Genomic DNA, 21,086 nt, shown 5'->3' on the forward strand with positions numbered 1-21,086 from the left:
GTGTTAAATGACGCAGGACTGTGGCGCAGTAACAGACCAGCTAAGTTGGCACACATGAAAAATGCCCTTCAGATCTTAGTGCTTCTAAGTTGTTCAGCTGTCCCGGTGATACTCGAATGCCAAGGTGATGCTTTGAATTGACTGACGGACAGAGTGACTTTCATTGCTCTCAGTTAGCTCTGACTCTTTCCAATCGTGCATTACAACCTTGTCTGGACAGTGGGGGCTCTAGCAGCAGTCCACGCACAGCGTCAGCGGGTGAATAAAAATCTATATTATGTACTTAAGGCAAAGCGATATTTCAGGAGCGAGGACCGTGCCTTGTGCCTTTTGCAGACGAGCAGATCCCTCGAGCAAATCTCGGTGACGCTTCCTTTCCATCAACGAAGAATGTAACCTGATCAGCAGACCTACTCTATAATTGCCCCACCTCTACATGAGGTATTGATTTGCATTTTACAAACCATTACACCTACTGTGTTCAAGAAAGGTTAAATTGTATTGTTTGGCATCCTTTCGGGAATTGTGAAGAAACAACCTTTGCCGCAAATTCGCAGGGGTTGGAACTGAACCTGGCACCCAGCCTCGATCTGCCGAATCCTCGTGAGTTGCTTCGCTAGGAATTGTATTGTTGGGATCAGTAGCGCGATATATTGAGGGGCTGTCAGACTGCCCGGACCGACAGAGAGAGAGAGAGAGAGACGCGGGAATCTCCGTCCGTCGCCTGACACTTGTGATTCCCAGACTACTGATTCAGAGCTGCACCTTTGGAGGCTGACCAAGAACTTTCCGAAAACCAACCGACAGTAAAGCACTGACTTTGCATAGATCGGGTCGGGGAAGCGAGCGTGACCCGTTTCGGCACTGGGGTAGATAGAGTCTCGGCACCAGCACCGACGAAACTCTTGCTCTGACAGTGACAGAGAGACTTTCGCGGAATGATCGCTAATCGTCCACCGTTCAAACAAGAACGAATTTTACACCGTTCAGATCCCAGGGCAGCAACTCCCGGCAGGTAGGCGTTGTGCTTGGCTGGAAAGGTTGTCGCGTCTGGGATGAAGGTTGGGTTTGGGACGACGGTTCAGAACGGCACGGTGATTGTGGTTTGAACGACTTCTGGGACTGGAAACGTGGTTGCATCTGGATGGTGTTTGAGTTTGGGATAATGTAGAGTTTGAGACGCAACTTGAGTTTGGGGAATGGTCTGAAGGTTGGGTTGAGGTGGAGGTAGGATCTGGGGTGATGGTGGTGGCTGGTTGAGGATTCTGCTGTAGGTTGAAGTTGGGATTGGGGATGATGCTTGATGTGGGAGAGAGACGATGAGGCTGCTGGTGGTGGCTGAGGCTGGGATGGGGCTGGTTGAGGATTCTGCTGTAGGTTGAGGTTGAGGTTGGGATTGGGGATGATGCTTGGTGTGGGAGAGAGACAATGAGGCTGCTGGTGGTGGCTGAGGCTATTATGGTGGTTGTTCACAGTGGTAATCAGAGCTGGAGCTTATGGGGAGGAAGAGGGTTGAGGTGATGAGTGCCTTTGAGGATTGAGGCTGGGTTGGGTGATTGGGACTGTGAGTGTTGGTTGTGGTCAGGAAGTGGCCAATGGAGTTGTGAGTGGTGGTGTCAGATGGCTGGTGAAGGTCTGAGGGTCTTTCATCTGCATGTTGTGTGCTTTGCTGATATAACGAATCAGAGAATGATTAGTGGTCAATTTCTGGGTGGAAAATGCACCCAGACGCACATTTTCCATTTGCCCATTCTCCCTCTTTCACACATTGCCTCTCCCTTTGACCATCCCCTGGCATTGTTGGAGACTGCAGATGCTGGAATTTGGTTCAAAGTCTCAACCAATGTTTCCTCTAAAGTGTGCGGCCACACACATCTTTTGCCACTAGCATGCAAAGGAATTGGTATATGAGAATAGTTTGTATGGTGTATGAGAAATAAGACTCATTGATGTGTATTATATTATTTCTTTTAAACAGTGAACAACAAACCAGACTTGGTAGTTTATTATCTTTAGAATTGCTTCAGGTTTACTTCCATTTAAAAACTCAGTGCGCTCCTGTTGTTGTCACTGGGCAAAAAATGGCACAGCAGAAGATTTCTGCACACACTGGTGTTACGAACCCTGTAACTGGGTGTGTTACCAGCAAAGATAGGAGTATCCGTTGAAGTCTGATGATACTATTTTTAACAGTATTTATTAGTAAAAATACACAAAAATAATATCAATGCAAATATACAGATATTATACATCATCAATACTAAACCTAAAAGTGCGGGTATAATAATAATCAATAAGAAATAAGCTCTATCGTTGTCTAGGGGATAATGAATTGTCCGATGGAAATATAAAGTTCAGTTCAGTTCATGCAGGCTGCAGTAGTTGTTGTTCGCGGTGTTGCAATTGTTGGAGAGAGAGAAAGAAAGAGAGAATAACAGCTATTAACTTGCTGACTTTCCTTTTACGATCTTGATCCGTCGATGCGTTGTTGCTGTGGCCATTCACGTATGACCACTCCGTCCTTTAGCTAGACCGTTCCGTGGAGGACTCATCACCCAGGCAAGGTGGACACACACACAAGCCCCCACCGGTCTCGTAGCATCTCTCCTGGTGCGTCTGAGGGGCGTTCCCCAGACCTTACTTTTATCCCCATTCACGGGGTTTCAGGTGTCAATCAGGTTGGGATGATGCAACACATCAACCAGACCACTCTGGTTGCCCCCTGAGGGGTTTCAATGAATAGATCAGTACTCAATACACAATTCCTTCTCCAAGAGACAATAGCAGTAACCAGTGGTTCCATTCCGCTTTTGTTAGGAGGAGACATTCCACCTTTGTGTATCCCTGCATTGTCTCTCTCTCATTACTTTGGTATCAGACCTGAAATAATAGCGATTTCACAATTCTCAAAAGGGGGGGCAACTCTGCACCCTTCTGCCCATCAGAGTTGCTCCTCATCCGTAACACCCCCATCCTTCTAAGAATTTTCACCAAAAAGGGGAAAATTAACTAATACAGAGTCTTACAGAAATTCAGAATCTAACACAATACAAAAGAGTTTTCACTACAGAGTAATATAGTTATACATTCAATTTAGCATCTAAACATTTAGCGATTACATTGTCACTTCCTTTAATATCTTAATATCTTGTACCTTAATAAATTCCTGTAGCATCAGACTCCAATTTAATAACCACCTATTTTTATTCCTTTTCTTCAGCAAAACAAAACTAAAGAGTTGTGATCTTAGCTTAAGTGTATATTACAAAATGTGAACCAATACATGTGTGATTATTCTGTAGTACATTACAAAAGTTTATGCAAATACTAATCTTTATTTTACTTTTAAACTTAACAGTCAATCTTCCATGTTGTTGTCTTTATTATTTACATGCTTTGTCGAAATCCCTCAAAACCAGATTCTGTTATTTAAAGTGGCATTTTGTCAACCTTCGCCCCTTTTCCGCTTAACTCTCACGTGGTTAGCTTGCTCACCAGTGTGGAATAGGCTTTCGCATACTCCTTTCATAGGAGTTTTTTTTATCAACAATATTTTCCAAACTTAGCCCATCTTCTGAACTTCCACACAATTCTTTATTTTTAAGCAAGTCATTAATTTTATCTTCAGGACCCTTCATTCTATTAGTTTTCAGGTTAACATCTGCAAGTGATCCCTCTTTGTCCAAACAACATTTCAAATTCTGCCTCTTCACAGCACACCCTTGAATAACATTAGCGAGTGGGGCACCTTCACATTCCAAATCAAACTGTAATTGATTCACAGGCACCTTGGTAACAAGCCATTGTCCTTCAGCCTGGTTACTGCTTCTGAAACCAATCCAGACTTTAAACTTTCTTCATTCAATTTAGGAACTACACTTTTCCCTTCTCCTTCAATAATAATATCCACATCACCATCTTTCATCTGCTCACTAACTTTTAACACACCTTCTAACACAAACAACTGGGAATTCTCACTTCCCACCAGTGCCAAGGTTAACCCTTTCTTCACTGAACCAAGTCCATCTGACCCAAAAGGACTGCATTCCTTTTCAACTAAATCAGATACCTCAGACTTTTCCTGAGTTTCATTACTAGGTTCAGTACCATGTGCATCCACATCTTGAACACATTCAAATGGGACATCTGCCTCTTCCAGGCTTTCAATACCCATCCCCTTTTCAAATTCTAAGTTCCCCTGATCCTCCCAACTACTCTCTGGGCAACTCCCTTCCGGAGTAAACTCAACCCTGCGGGTTAAAACAACCTCATCTGCTAACCCAGCAGACTTCTTCAAGGTAATGGCATCCTTTTCATCTAGGACTGCCCTCATTTCATTATCGGGAACACATTTAAAATTTTCAACTTCTTCAAACAGTTCTATCAAGCCAGACAGATCATCCATGTCCAACCCTGGACCTTCTAACAGCCTTATCTGTTTCTCATTTTTACTCCGTGCCTCTATAAATTTCCTCCTGGCTAAGGGTAGGTCTACCTCCTCTCCTTTACTCTCTTTCACCTCCCTATTCTCCGTTTTACCATCCCCTAACCCGTCTTGGTACAGGGTCAGTAAAAATGTCTCAGCCAAATCAACACTGGACTGATTTAAACTGGTCTCTTTCTCAGCTGTCTTTCTCGACATGCTGCGAGTGATCGCGCATGCAGGATAGATCTTGGAACCTAGGGGCAGGTCCTCAACACTTACAGGCTTGCTCGTCAGCTCCATTGCTGACCAGACCTCACCACCAGTTAAATCGTTACCCAGAAGGACGTCCACACCTTCTCTCGGGAATTCTGATCGCACCCCTATTTCAACTGGTCCAGATACCAGATCACAATTTATAATGATCCTATGCAAAGGTACAGCTTCTGTCCCTTTTCCTATGCCTCTCAAAACTACCTCTCCAGTCTTAGGACCAAAATCTAGTACCTTACTGAGAATCAATGACTGCTCAGCTCCAGTATCTCTCCAGATCTGCACTGGAACTGGTGTGTCTCCCTCTTTCACAGACACGGTCCCTTCTGAAATAAATTTCTCACACCCCTCTTGTATTCTATCTACCTGGGGCTTTCTCGTCGATTTGCTGATCGACACAATACACCCTGTAGGGACTGCTGCTTTCCCTTTTCCTGTCTCCTTCCTCGGAGCAAAGCACTTAGATGCAATACGACCCACCTTTCCACAATTAAAACAGGTCAAGCCAGGAACCCTCCTGCCATCTTGCCTTTCTTCCTCCTTATTTTTACCACTAGCTCCCGGCTGAATCTCTGCCTCAGCCGGCGGGCTTTCTCTACTGTTCCTACGGTCTTTCTGTTAACTCTTATTCAAGGAAAACTTTGTCTTGTGGGTTAGGGCATATTCATCTGCGAACCTGGCAAATTCTGATATGGACTTATTCGGCTTCTCGTTCAAATACATCCGGATATCATCCGAAACACAACCTTTAAATTCCTCAATCAGAATCAACTCCCTGAAACGCCGAAAATCCTCCTCCACCCTTTCTGCTGCACACCAGCGATCCAAGAGCACACCCTTCTCATAGGCAAACTCTGCATACGTCTGATTCCACACTTTCTTTAAATCTCTGAACTTTTGTCTATATGCCTCAGGTACCAATTCGTAGGCCCGAAGAATGGCCTGTTTTACTTCCTCGTAATTCTCATACTTCTCCGCCTCCACAGACAACGCCGCATATGCCCGTTGTGCCTTCCCTTTTAACACACTTTGTAACAACGCCACCCATTGATCTCTGGGCCACTTTTGATTCACTGCCACCTTTTCAAAATGCAAGAAATAACTATCAACATCTGTCTCCTCGAACGGAGGTACTAACCTAAACTCCCTACTAACATTAAACCTCTCCTCTCGGTCCGCCCCTTGGACCCTTCTCTCGTGCTTTAACTTCTCCATGTCCAGCTCATGCTGCCTCTGTTTCTCCTTCTCCTCATACTCCCTCTGCTTTTCAGCTCTTTCCCTCTCCTTTTCAGCTGCTTCCAGCTCTTTTAACCTAATTTAATGCTCCCTCTTCGCCTCTAACTCCTTTAGCTGGAGCTCATACTCCCCTTTCTTCTGTTCCAACCTTAATTTTTCCAACTCTAACTGAGCCGTCCCAATAGCTGGTACCTTTTCAGGGATATTTTCCAATAGCGATTTCGCAATTCTCAAAAAGGGGGGGGGGGCGACTCTGCACCCTTCTGCCCATCAGAGTTGCTCCTCATTGGTAACACTGGTCATGACAAATTAGGAGGAACATTGGTCTCTGTATACAGCCCTCCCTTGCCTCCACATGCTTGACATGCTGAGTTCTTCCAGTAGTTTAATTTTTGCACTATTTGCTGGAGTTGTGTTTCGAGGAAATTCTTGAACAGGAGAGCTCTAAGGAAGATTAACCACACTGGAGCTCACATTAATTATTCAGAAGTCCTTGAGAAATGTGGAGATGATACTCCTTGAAAAATCGTTATGGCTTCTCAGACAAGGAGAAGGAGAGTGTTCAGATTTATAACATTTCCTACTGGTTATAAAGCTGAGTATTTTTAATACCTTTTTATACAAAATCAACTTAATAAAATATTCAAAATACATACAATTTACAGTATCAGATTGTCACATGGTCATCTCTATCCAGAATGCACCAAAATCCTTGTGGCTCCCACCTGTCCCGGAAATCCCATGTTGTATCTGTGGACACCGCAGGGACACATGGACATGGACAAAATGCTGGAAGCTGAGTGATGATGGTCTTATGAGTCCTTTTACTGTTAAATAGTAACTCCTTTATGATTGTGACAAGGGTTAGTGTTGCTGCGAGTTCTGTGGGCTCAGAGTTGAGGTTTGTTTTATTTCTGAAAGGATTAAATTTTAATGAAGGCTGACTTGGTCATGGCACCCATCCTACAACAAGCAAATAAGCTGCCAGTGGTTGATGAACTAGTGTAGAGAGATAACTCTGGATGACTTTATTCCATATTGACTATCTGAACTGTAGAAAAATACCACAAGCTCATGTCACAACCTGTAACAAACTTCCTGAGTCAGAGGGTGTCACACCTTCTTCAAGGGAGTTGGACTTGCAAAGTCCTGTGGATATACCGCAGAGAGCTTTCTAACCAGTGGTATCACAATCTGGCATGGAAAGGTCATTGCACAGGATCAAAATAAGCTGCAGAAAGCTGTAAGTTCAATTAGCTCCATCATGGCCACTAGACTGCCAGCATCCAGGATATCTTCAGTGAACAATGCCTCAATGAACAGCATTCATCATTAGGAATCCTCATCACCCAAGACATGTTTTCTCATTGTTACCATCAGGGAGAAGGCACAGAAGCATGAATGCACACAGTCAACAATTCAGGAACACCTTCTTCCCCTCTGCCATCTGATTTCTGAATGGACATTGAACCCATGAACAGTACCTAAGCTTTTTCCCCTCTCTTTTCACACTACTTATTTATATATATATATATTTCTTATTGTTTTTGTTATTATGTATTGTAATGTACTGCTGCCACATAACAACAAATTTCAGGCACATGCTGGTGATTTTAAACCCGATTCTGATTTAGATTTACTTCCCATATGTTTAATATCAACAGGAAGCTGCAATTTCTTCATTGCAGCAGTAAATATTAAGAATAAATGTAGAAAGTTAGAATTCCAAGCAGGATAATTATTGCAGCAACAGTTAAGTAAGTACAACAACCTAATTGTAAGATTCCACCAAAATGGTGAAGAATGAATAGTTTATATATTTCCTGCTGGTGGAATGGTGCCATGGCAAGCAGGCAATGGTAACATTAGCTCATCAGCGGTATAACTGAATCATCTGAACAGACGGGTTGGGTTTGATGGCCTACATTTTGTTGTAGTCTTAATTTTCTTTCTGAAGAATGGTTTGCTCCTTCTCCAGTTCTACAGGCTTCAACAAGGCTGATTGGTTCTGCGTGGGATCTGGAGACACTGCTACTAAGTGGTCAGATGTTTTGTTTGTGATGTTGTGGGATCCTTCTGCTGCTTGTTCATGGCTTTTGCTACCATTGTAGAATTTGGATGAAATTGGCTACTTTCCAAATGGCATAGTAGTGGGCTTGGAATTTCTAGGAATCATTGAGACTACTACATTTTTTTTGCAAGAAGAGTTTGTAATTTCTCCATTGCAGGAAATGATGGAACTGAGAGCTGAGTGCTCCTTTCAGCAATATGGCGTTGGGCATAACTCACCATTGGAGCTGGCTCGGACTGAGCAGACACTCCAAGCTGGGGATATTTCTGTGGGAGAGAGAAATTATCAGTTTGTAAGGACATGCAGAGATCACTTTGGTGGCAATTTCCAATGTTTAGGTATTTATTGTGAGATGTAATTGAATTAGAAGCATACAGGAGAACAGGGATTGCAGCTGCTTGCTTGACCAAGGGGTTTGATGGTCTGGGCTTAGCTACTCTTTTCTTCAGTCAGTTGAAGACTACTGTATACTAATCCATGGGAGTGGTGATGAATTTCATCATCAATGTCGCCTTCTCTGAGAAGTGAATATGAGATTGATCTACACTCTCTAAAATTTTGCCTTGGACTTTTATTGTCAGGGAATGTGGAAGGTGGGGGGTGGGGTGGGGAGGTGGGACGGATTATTACGCCATCCTCACATGTTCTTCTGTTAAGGAGTCAATGATGACTTGGTTCTTGCTGCTTTGCACATGTCTGAGTACAATAACTTGGTGATTGAGTTTAAGTGACCTTGGTTCTGGAGTGGAACTGGCAATCCTTGTACAGCTTCTTGTTCATCCCAAAGATTACTTCTGGATGGAAGCTTGTTGAAGGTGTGGTGGAATTTGTAGCAAGGAAAACTGTGTACAGATTCGGAGCAATGTTACCTTGTAGAAATGAAATGATTTTGGATGGATATGAACTAGTCTCTCAATAACAATACTCATGAAAGAAGTTACACTTGATTATACAACATTTAAGTTAGCCTTGAATTACTTTACTTTACTTTATTGTCACCAGACAATTGATACTAGAGCGTACAATCTTCACAGTGATATTTGTTTCTGCTCTTCACGCTCCCTGAAGTACAAATCGAAGTAAATATAATAAAAATTTAAATTATAAATCATAATTAGAAAATAGAAAAGGGAAAGTAAGGTAGTGAAAGTCGGGTCCAGATATTTGGAAGGTACGGCCCAGATCTGGTGCACCTATAAAAATTAGTGAGGGTTTTAGGAGACAGGCCAAATTTAGAATTGCATTCTAAACTGTGAAAAAGAATGAAAAAAAAGGTAGATATATCTGCATCACACAAATATAAAGGATTTTAAAATATTTTAATAATAAATAGATATAATTTTTCCAAATCCAAAAGCAAACTGCACAATAGATAATAAAAGAAGATGGCGCCAGCGAACAGTGTGACCAAGGTTGACATCTCCAGACAGTTCACAAAACTACTTCTTCCACTTCTTTTACACTTTCTTTTTCTTTCAAATGTGGTTCTGCTACTGTTGCAGCCTGTGATCTACATCTTGGCAGTGTGTTATTGGGCTGATTGAGTGATCTGGCACTTTGCTGTCTCTGTGAGGCTTCGAGCAGCCTTGAGGCCAAGGAGCCTGAAGTCGAAGCACGAGCCCGTGTCAATTCCATTTTTCACCAAGTAAAGGGCTGACGAAGATTGTAAATCATCAAGGCAGGTGGGTGTTCAGCACTGCCTACCAGCCTCTCGGTTGCTGCTGCTGGAGGAAGGTGTATGTGTGTGTTGGTCTCTCGCTCCCTCTCTTGCTTGCTGCCCCTGAAGAAATGCTCCTGTATTTGAAGGATCTCTCTCTCCCTCGATGCTGTCAGAGGATGGTGCCGGAGTTCTGGATCTTACTTTCTTACTGGCTGTTACACTGCTGGAGTTCAGGGCAGCAATGAAGCTCCTCCATCTCTGGCGGTGTTCAGGGCTGCCTTCATCATGTCAGTAGCTTCCACTCGGTTCTCATTGCTGTCAGTCACGCAAGTACTGAATGGAGACTCAGGAATACCGTCGCACTCAGATGTAGAAGAATTCTTCATTGCTGTTTCCATAACAATTTTCCTGTGCCAGTCAGGGTTGTTAGCCCTGAGTTGAACCCCGAAACCTGGAGGAGTTAGTCTGTCCTCTACCCTTTGACCTGTTTGGCATGGGTGACCCTACTAAGAGCAAAGCATAAAGCTCTGACTCCAGCCAAAGTAGCTCTCCGGGTCATTGAGGGACACTGGCCTCCAAACCACAACAAGGTTGTGGTCCTCTTGGAGGCAAATGGGTGCTGAGCAAGGTTGAATCGCTGCGGTTTGTGGATCGGACTCTGTAGTTCATGTTATGATGTGCTTCTGGTTTCTGGTCTCTCCTTTTCTTTGCTGCTACCTTGCGTGATTTTGAATTGGGTCAGCCTGCAGATAATGAACACTGAGCTAAACTGAATATGTCTGAAATCTTTCAATTGTTGTGTTTTACCTTCTCTGTTTCTCACCTTTCTTTGCTGCCATTTGCATGATTTTTTTGTGCAGGTGGGGGGGGGTAATGTTTTTCTTAGAACAGGTTCCATGATTTTTCTTTGTTTCGTGGCCGTCTGTAGGGTAGACGAATCTCAAGGTTGCATCTATTCTTTGATAAAAAATGAACTTTGAATCCTTGAAATTCCATAAAAATGTTGCTTTATATTGCTATTGACACTTTACATAACTGATGAAATAATAACCAGCACTAGCAGGTTAAAGAAATCCTAACTCTAATGCAAGAAATGCTTGAAGGAGAGCGGAGAACTACAAGTAGCCATTCATTCTCAGTTGCTTTATTCTATTAAGTTAATGTCAAATGAGCATTTTGATTCAGTACTGCAGTAATCTGATATTTCCATTTCACGTTAATTTCAAGTTTATTGCTCATGCTTCCTCATTTAAAGAAGCCAGCTAACAACATAATACAATCCAATAGATTCTGTCAATGGTTTGCCTATTTTCCCACGTACTTCTAAGATTTAGCTTTAAATGTAGTCGCAAAAGTATTTGTATTGTGCAAAGTATGACAGTGTTTGAAATATTTTATTCTATGGGACATAGTTCCATCACTTTTATATTCAAAATGATCCACCCAATAAGTAGAGGATGAAGGTCCCTGGGGAAAGTACTGCTGGTGTGAATCATGAGGACAAAGCCCGCAGAACTTGCTTCATTCAAAGATCAGAGAATTTAAATCTTTGTCAAAATCACAGTGGCTCTTGTTGGTTTAGTTCCATTTCTAAAACAATAAATCCAAAAAGTCTATTTTCTTATTTGTTAATCTCCAAAAAGATTGCAATCAAGATATCCAAAATATCAGAAGACCAGTAAAGCGCCTTGAGTTCAAAAGTACTCTTCAGATTCCCAGATCAGTCCCACACTGTGTCTTTTCAAGTATTTATTCAATTCCATTTTTTTTGAAAATTACAATTGAATGTGCCTTCATCACTTCTTAAGGCAGGTTACTGAATAAATGGTTGTCGCATATCGAAGTTCTTCTTCTGCTCACTTTTGGTTCAATCATTTTAAACCTGTGTCCTTTGATCCCTGATCTTCTGGCCTTTGGAAACATTTTCTTCATCGTAACCTTATCAAAGCCCCTTATAAACTTTTCTGCTGCAAGGAAAACAATCACAGCCAGTCTGGAGATGTGTTAGTTATTAGACTTATCATGATGCGGTAGATTTGTTGGTAAGTATAACTAAAAGTTAACATTGTCAGAAATTGGATTGTATTTCCAAAGGAGAACCTGAGAATCCAGAGAAATAAATCAAATCCTGCATTGATCTAGTTGTACAATCATTCCACATGATTTATTTTACTGGTATTGTTATTATGCCATTTGTATAGGAATGTAGGTATGGTGTGTGTTCTTCAACTGTGACCCAAGTTCAGAATATATTTCCATTTTGACAAGCAGCACCATGTTGTCTTCTGTAGGTTGAATAGCTTAATGAACGTTCCATTTTCTCCATTGGTAGGAGCACAGTGACAACTCTGGTAAGACTTGGCCTTTCAAAATGAACAGGAATGGAGCTGGTGCTGCATCAAGTTACTCCATCATAATATCAATCTGACATCATTGAGATCTGATTCTTTAAGATGGTGTGTTGCCAAGATAAACACTGGCATGAAACATTTGGTGCATGCCATCAGTAATACGATGCTATTGCATCTAATAGGAGCAGTTCAGCAGAGGGTTTTCTATGTTCATTGGCACGGATTTACCTTATGTTTCTTTTTGAAAAAGCGTTGACATTTTACTTTAAGCAGAATACAGTTGGTGGTTTCCCTGGCAAAAACAGGTCTTTTTCATTGTTTGATGCACTAGAAATAGTTACAGTAGTGTACATTAATTCAAAGCTGCAACTGGTAAGAATTAATATGCCATGGGTTATTAAGCTTTTCTGAATTGAGATGGGTAAGCGAAGCTAAGATACAGATTAGGGTTGATTAACAGAAAAATGAATAGAAGTGAATAGTTGAAAGACCAACTTCGACTGCACTGTCACTGATAAAAGTTTCACTCATTTATACTGAACCAACTTAAATCCCAGACTTACTTCCTTCCCACAATTTCAGCAGCTCTCCGCAAGTTTTACCACATATTGGTTGTTTGACATCCATCTGTCTCGGAGGACAATGGGTGATGATGGCCATCATCACAAGCTTGGGTGGAAGATATGGAGATCCTGTGATCCCCTCTCAGCCTCACCAGTGTTGTCCAAAGGAAAGCTTATGATAGATAGATAGATAGATAGATAGATAGATAGATAGATAGATAGATAGATAGATAGATAGATAGATAGATAGATAGATAGATACTTTATTCATCCCCATGGGGAAATTCAACTTTTTTCCAATGTCCCATATACTTGTTGTAGCAAAACTAATTACATACAATACTTAACTCAGTAAAAAAAATGTGATATGCATCTAAATCACCATCTCAAAAAGCATTAATAATAGCTTTAAAAAGTTCTTAAGTCCTGGCGGTAGAATTGTAAAGCCTAATGGCATTGGGGAGTATTGACCTCTTCATCCTGTCTGAGGAGCATTGCATCGATAGTAACCTGTCACTGAAACTGCTTCTCTGTCTCTGGATGGTGCTATGTAGAGGATGTTCAGAGTTTTCCATAATTGACCGTAGCCTACTCAGCGCCCTTCGCTCAGCTACCGATGTTAAACTCTCCAGTACTTTGCCCACGACAGAGCCCGCCTTCCTTACCAGCTTATTAAGACATGAGGCGTCCCTCTTCTTAATGCTTCCTCCCCAACACGCCACCACAAAGAAGAGGGCGCTCTCCACAACTGACCTATAGAACATCTTCAGCATCTCACTACAGACATTGAATGACGCCAACCTTCTTAGGAAGTACATTCGACTCTGTGCCTTCCTGCACAAGGCATCTGTGTTGGCAGTCCAGTCTAGCTTCTCGTCTAACTGTACTCCCAGATACTTGTAGGTCTTAACCTGCTCCACACATTCTCCATTAATGATCACTGGCTCCATATGAGGCCTAGATCTCCTAAAGTCCACTACCATCTCCTTGGTCTTGGTGATATTGAGACGCAGGTAGTTTGAGTTGCACCATATCACAAAGTCCTGTATCAGTTTCCTATACTCCTCCTCCTGTCCATTCCTGACACACCCCACTATGGCCGTGTCATCAGCGAACTTCTGCACATGGCAGGACTCTGAGTTATATTGGAAGTCTGATGTGTACAGGGTGAACAGAACCGGAGAGAGTACAGTTCCCTGCGGCGCCCCTGTGCTGCTGACCACCGTGTCAGACCTACAGTCTCCCAACCGCACATACTGAGGTCTATCTGTCAAGTAGCCCACTATCCAATCCACCATGTGAGAGTCTACTCCCATCTCCGTTAGTTTGTGCCTTAAGATCTTGGGCTGGATGGTGTTAAAGGCACTAGAGAAGTCAAGGAATGTAATCCTCACAGCACAACTGACCCCCTCTAGGTGAGAGAGTGATTTGTGCAGCAAATACGTGATAGCATCCTCCACTCCCACCTTCTCCTTATACGCAAACTGAAGAGGATCCTGGGCGTGCCTGGTTTGTGGCCTCAGATTCTGTATTATCAGCCGCTCCATGGTCTTCATCACGTGCGATGTCAAGGCAACAGGTCTGAAGTCATTCAACTCCTTTGGTTGTGGTTTCTTCAGTACCGGGACAATACAGGATGTTTTCCACTGTCTGGGTACTCTTCTCTGCTCCAGGCTCATGTTGAAGATGCGCTGTAGTGGTTCTCCCAGCTCAGTCGCACAGGCCCTCAGTAATCGTGGGGAAACTCCATCCGGTCCAGCCGCCTTGCTGGTACAGATCTTCCTCAGTTGATCTTCCACCTGTGCAGCCGTAATCCTGGGCGTGGGCAAGGTCTCCTGTGAGTGGCTATTTTCCTGTGAGGGAAGTAAGCCTGGTGTGGATTTCTGCGGTGAGGTTGAGATTGAGCTGTCGAACCTGTTGAAGAAGTTGTTCAGCTGGTTCGCTTTCTCCACATCTCCACTTATGTTCGCCCTCCGCTTTGCACCGCATCCGGTGATGATCTTCATCCCATCCCACACCTCCTTCATGCTTTTTTTCTGCAGCTTTTGTTCTAGCTTCCTCCTATACTGCTCCTTTGCCCCCCTTATCTGTACTCTGAGTTCCTTCTGAACTCTTTTAAGCTCCAACCGATCACCATCTTTAAAGGCCCTCTTCTTCTGGTTTAGGAGGCCTTTGATGTGACTAGTGATCCAGGGCTTATTATTGGGATAGCAGCGAACAGTTCTAACAGGGACAACTGCATCCACACAAAAGTTAATATAGTCCGTTGTGCATTCAGTGACCTCCTCAACGCCCCCACAGAGCCCCCCTTGCAGTACATCCCAGTTAGTAGTACCGAAGCAGTCTCTCAGGGCCTGTTCAGCTTCAGGAGTCCACTTCCTAAAAGAGCGTGTGGTAGTGGGATGCCTCATCACAATTGATTTATATCTGGGCTGTAACAAAACCAGGTTGTGATCAGCTTTCCCCAATGAAGGCAGTGGAGATGCACTATATGCCTCCTCTACGTTTGACAGTAGGTCAATAGTCCTATTACCCCTGGTGTAGCAATCCACGTACTGGGAGAAAGCAGGTAGTGTCTTGTCCAAAGTCACATGGTTGAAGTCCCCTGTAATTATCACCAGTGCCTCAGGGTGCTGTGTCTGAAGCCTAGCAACAGCGGAGCTGATGACGTCACACGCTACCGTTGCGTCGGCACGCGGCGGGACATACACATTCACAACAATGACGCTTGCGAATTCTCGAGGCAGGTAATATGGCCTCATACTCACGGCGATCAGCTCAATATCTCTTTCACAAACGGAGATCTTTGTACTCACATGCCCGGGGTTACACCATCTTTCGTTAATGTAGACAGCGAGTCCCCCTCCTTTCTTCTTCCCACACTTTTTGGCATCTCTGTCAAATCTTACCGTAGTAAAACAATATGTTTTAAATATGTAGTAAAATATGTAGTAAAGCAATATGTTTGGCACCAGCTTGGCTACAGAAGCTGCCGGAAGGATGTTTAATGACATCCAGCCGCCTGAGTGGTTCCACTCCGGATTTGCCGTCTGGGTTTATTCCCGTAGCCTTCGCCTTTCCCGAGGCTGCCCACAAGGCAATGGGGCTATTTACTCATTGCTGGGAAGCTGGTTCACAGGTACTGGTGGGATGCGTGCTATGAGTGCAGGGGCCAGAACTCCTCCCCATTCTCTGTAGTTCTGCCTGAGTCCGAAAGTTTCTGTGTGTTACCAGCGAAGGAAGAGGCACTACGTGAGCCGTGGTGCAGGAGAGGCTATGTACTGGTAGGGAGAGACTTAGATAATTCAGCTCTCCTTTTCGCGAGACTGTTAGCCAGTGCTGGAAGCTGTAAGTGAGAGTGGCAAGCATACCCACTGCACTACCACATTAGACGAGTCACAGCAGCCATTTTGACACCACATGTTAGCAGCCAAATAATCCACCAGCCTGCACATCTTTGTTCAGTGGGGAAAACCAGAACACCCAGGGTCAAGGGGAAAACGTGCAAACTCCACATAGGCAGCACCCGAGGTCAAGATTGAACCCAGGTTTCTGGCACCGTGAGGCAGCTGTTCTACCCCCTGTGCTGTGAATTGGTGCCTTTCAAGAGGCAGAATCACAGGCAGAGGGATACTTTAAAGCTGGTGCAGCCACCACACAGACAGCTTTGGGAGAAACTGCAATTTCAAGGTCTTCCTGTCACTCTGCACTGAGGGGCTAGGCCCTCTTTGAAGGAATGTATATGAAGAGAAATTGATGTCATAATGATGTAATGTAACTGAAATGTTATGGGTGGCAACATACTGCAATATACACACCACAATATACATTTGCAAATTTTATGAATATTTTGAAGTTTCAAAATGAAGACTATTCCTCTAGCCAGGTGAGTTCCAAAGCTCATCCTTTTCTCACATTGCACATGCCCTTTGCCCAGTCATTTGGGGTCCAGTTGTCCAGGCCTTTGGTTGTAGAATTCCCTCAATAAATCTGCCTATCATAACATAACTCAGAATGTCTTTCACTGGCCCTACCTCCTTGCCTCCTTCCACACCTATAGCTCGACTCTGCCAGTAAGACTTCCTGAGAAATTCTTAGCTCAGAATTGTCCAGAGTTTGCACCTCTGAAATGTTTCGATCAATTTGTCCAAGGTGCCATGTATATGCTAGTTGCTATGTGTTTTCCAGCTTGGGTTATGTCATTAATTACCCTGTCCATATTTTTATTTGTTTTCACCTTGCTTTTTTCTCAGAATGGTTCCCTGTAGAGAGCAGTGCTATACCTCAGGCAGGTGGATGTCTCCTAAAGCTCATATTTTCTTCCTCCATGCAGTCTTATTTATTCTCGTGTCTGTACTGCAAGGTAAGAATCTGTAGTATATTTAATATTTCAGTAATATTGTAAATGTATTAGTTGATTAAGCATTCTTTGTTTACATAATTCCCTAGGGGTTATATATAAGAAGTATGTGAAAAGCATACATCATTACACTACCACATCATATGTACGTGACTTACTAAAGTAAAATAGAAGCTGCCCCGTTTTCCTGGGCTCCTCTGTTTTCTTTTGATTCGATTTTGGAGCTAGAGAACATAACAGAATCAAAATCATTACAGCTGTTTTCTTCCATCATCCTATCTCTCTCAAATCAGCTCACAAGCCAACTTCAGAACTATTGAGGACTGTCACTCAGCAAAGGGTTAGAACCTCTTCCAAAAGCATGTGCTCGACACATACTATCACTTTCTTTACAAATTCTCTAAATTTGAGTGTGAAGTATTAGAATTTTAGAGGTTGAAGTAGTACCAGCATGAGAAAAAGTACAACAAGTCAAATCAAACAAGTTAATCTTTAAAACTTTAATGTTTACACTCATATTTAGAAAATAACCTCACTACAAAATGGAGCCGGAATGCTGATCTCCGCGAGGGAAAGTGGAGCAGGAATCACACAAAGACCAAACAAACTTGCTGCTGGGAATTAAGATCCATTGTGGGATTGAGGCAGGGAATCCACTTCCTTGTGGTGGAGAGGGCTAGGAAGGACATCACCTGCAGCTGGAGTGGCTGGGGCAGGAATCTTCGGTGGGGAGGGGTGGTGGGTGGCGGAAGTGGTTTTCATTGAGTGAGAATCTGATTTTCGTGTGGAGATAACCGAGGGAGGGTTTAGCTACCTTTGGTTCAGGGTGGGGGCAATGAGTTTTTAGTTTCATAGAGGTGATTAAAACAAGGATTATCAGAAGAAGTCTATAAACCACAGGAGTATCTACAGAGTACTTTCATAATCAGGATACAGTGCTTCAACATTACACCATACCCATTATTCCATGATCTCTACTTCCTTGGAGTGCTTTGAAATTGTCCCTATTTAGAGGCTTAATATTTATACTCTACAAATTTTCTAACCTGATTTGAAACAAGTAAACCTTGTGTTGCCTTTCTGCCAGGACCTTGAACAAGTGACTGTTATTTGCACACCAAGAAGAGCTGTATGTTATTGTAGGTCATTTCACAGTGGGAGAAATTCAGGCAAAATTTGGTCTTCACCTCATGTTATCCTTGCTTTCTAAATTTTTATCATGGGCCATAGAGTATATATCATTAAGATGAAAACCTCCTTGTCCTTGAGAATACATAATTACTCCCAGCAGTTTTTTGAAGATTTTTTTGAGAGAGAGGCAAACCGTGGGGACCTGCACATGCCTCTGGAACACATTTGGGAGAATCCCTTTGTATTTTGTGACATCACATGCTTATGAATCAGCTAGTCACCTTTGTAAAGGTTTCAAAATATCAAAACTGTAGAGCACTGTAACAGTGACGTTGCAATTTGACGTTAGGTTGAATTTCAACTGACGTGCTATGTGTAATGACATTCCACTTGGTACTTCAACATTTTTGTCCACGCCCTTTAGATAGTAGTATTTGTTCTGCCTTTGTTTCAGAAAAATTGCCTGAAGTAAGTAGTCATAGTTACACACAACTGTAACAAACAAAATAGAAAAGAAAGACTCTCTAATTGGCAAGCTGAAAAAAATACATTGATAAATTTGAAATATAAAAAATAGGGAAATGTAAGAGACTGCTCGGCTGGTCTGGCAGCATCAAAGGAGAGAGAAACAGAATTAACTATTATATTAACAATTAATGAAGGGCCTGGTAAGTGTCATTGATGCGAAACATTAACTTTCTATTATTTGACCTGTTATACATATCCAGCACTATCTCTTATTACAGAACAGAAAAGGTGCAGCTTTCAAAGGTAGTATCATATTTGTGATCATTATTCTGGCCTTTCATTACATAATGGCAGAGTGCCTGAACCTGGCCTCTGCTTTCCCTTTTCATCACTTTCTGTAGAGCTGCCGAATGGGATAGATGGTGGGAAGGCAGATTGCTGCTTCCATGTGAGCCAGATCCTCAAGGGGCCAGTCTGGGTTCAAACAACTGCTGGACTTAACTTTCTGCTCTGTCTTTTGAGATAACCATCAGGAAGTCCTCTTTATCCAAGTTCCAGCAGGAGATCAGAGGTACCTCTGATCTTCCCTTCCCCTAACCCTGGAAACCTTTGAGGAAAATGAAATAAGTCTCTTAATCCTGACTATCCCTTCCCTAACCAAGTGTAACCTATCGTAGCACTGAGTTTAACTTGGATTACTAACTTTCCTGCCACTATAATCCAGTTTACCCTCTAGACCTGGGGTTCCCAACCTGGGGTCCATGGACCTCTCGGTTTATGGTAGGGGTCCATGGCATAAAAAAGGCGGAGAACCCCTGCTGTAGACAATGGTGTTACTCACTTAATTCTAAAGTTGTTCCTAGCCAATGTAATGCTTCTAATCAGAGCTAGGAACAGCGTTTGCACTTCGCTTGAGCTACATGAAAGAGAATATATTGTTTGCTGTATTTTGACTGTTGTATTTTTCTTTGATCTTTATCCTAAATGGCAATGAGCATGTTCAATCTTTATTTTACAGTTCCTTCAGCAACAAGCACGAGCCTCAAAGGTCAAAGAGCAGTTTTTGATCATAACATAAACAATGAATATGGGACCTTGTCAGCAGAAACCAGGATCCCCAGTCTTGAAGCATTTACTTTATGTGTGGACGTCAGGATTAGAGGCAATACTGAGAATGGAATGGCAGTATTTACCTACAACATAGATAGTCGCCCTCCTGGTCGCCCATCCAGGCATGAACTTGGGATCATAGTGAAGAAAAACAAACTAGAAATCTTGATGTTTCATCGGAAGATTGATGTGACAGAAAAGCTTCGCTTAGATAACTGGTATTCTTTATGTTTAACATGGAATGGCCAAAGTAAAGAAGCTCACATCTATGTGAACAAATCATTGGTGAAGAGTAAGAACTTGGATAACCAAAGGCTTGGGGGAAATGGGAGCCTGGTGCTTGGGCACAAACACATGCGAAAAGATGATCAGCTGCAGGGGAACTTTCAGATGGCATTTGTTGGAGACATGTACCTGTTCAGGTTATGGGAATTTGAAATAAATCAGCGGTCAATATCTCTACTGGACTGTGAAGACGGGAATGTCATCACCTGGGACAGTGAACATTTGAACTTCATTGGAGTATCCTTGGAACGTGACATCACGTTAAACTGCTGTAAGTCTCACTGCATCCATTAAGTGTGCTGATTAAGCTGTAATCTTTGTAGCCATCCATCAGGCTGAACAAAAGATGTGCTTCCAACATTAAAATAATCACAGGGGGCAACAGTAACCTAACCCTAACCCTAACCCTAACCCACATTAGGTTACATCTGATTTTACTGAGTCTAAGATTTGACCTTCATCTTGGTGCAAGTTTCCTCTTCCTCAGATGACACATTGAGCTCTGCCAACGAACAACAGCAATCTTTTCATTATATCTAGCAGCCTATAGATTAAAACAGAAAGTTTATAGGTTAACAGGAAATGACAAATAGTCTATAGATTAAAACAAAAACAACTTTTATTAAGTGAGGCCAGTTCCAAATCCTATGTGCATACATAGGTACTTTAGAATAGATTACTATACAATTCCCAACCTCCCATTCATAATCTACCCTGGGCAGCACAGTGGTACAGGTGATAAAAAGCTGCCTCGCAGCTCCAGTGACCTGGATTCAGTCCTGACCCCCAATGGCACCTACGTGGAGTTTGCAAACTCTCCCCAAAATAGTGTGGGTTTCCTTCCGTTGCTGTAGTTCACTGTCTGGTAGTTTGATTGACACTGTAAATTGCCCCTAGTGTGTAGTTGAGTGATGCAGTTTGGGGGTGGAACTGATGGAAAGTCAGGAGAACAAAATGGGTGTTGGTCGGTTTAGTGTAAAAATGGGTGGCTGATGTCAGGCATGGGACTGCTTCTTTGATTTAGCTTTCTATAACCAGCAACTCCACCCAAGCTATATAATTGCATGGGAAGAGCAAACACCAAATTAGAGAGAAAATAGTCAGCAAATTCTTCTCCAACCAAAACATTGACCATCATTAGTATGAATAATTATT

General features: G+C 42.7%; 1 protein-coding gene across 1 annotated transcript in view; it reads left to right on the plus strand.

Annotated features, from left to right (window-relative positions):
- Positions 1-475: 475 nt before the first annotated feature.
- LOC140727897 (uncharacterized) overlaps positions 476-21,086 on the plus strand; it is a 193,654-nt gene continuing 173,043 nt past the window's right edge. Inside the window, exons 1-3 of the mRNA XM_073045834.1 lie at positions 476-1,015; positions 16,831-16,940; positions 19,555-20,202. Of these exons, the coding sequence (XP_072901935.1) occupies positions 939-1,015; positions 16,831-16,940; positions 19,555-20,202 (835 nt within the window). The 5' untranslated portion in view covers positions 476-938. The remainder of the gene's footprint in view (positions 1,016-16,830; positions 16,941-19,554; positions 20,203-21,086) is intronic.

This window comes from Hemitrygon akajei, chromosome 5 (genome assembly GCF_048418815.1).
Source record: "Hemitrygon akajei chromosome 5, sHemAka1.3, whole genome shotgun sequence".
NCBI classification, from domain to species: domain Eukaryota; kingdom Metazoa; phylum Chordata; class Chondrichthyes; order Myliobatiformes; family Dasyatidae; genus Hemitrygon; species Hemitrygon akajei.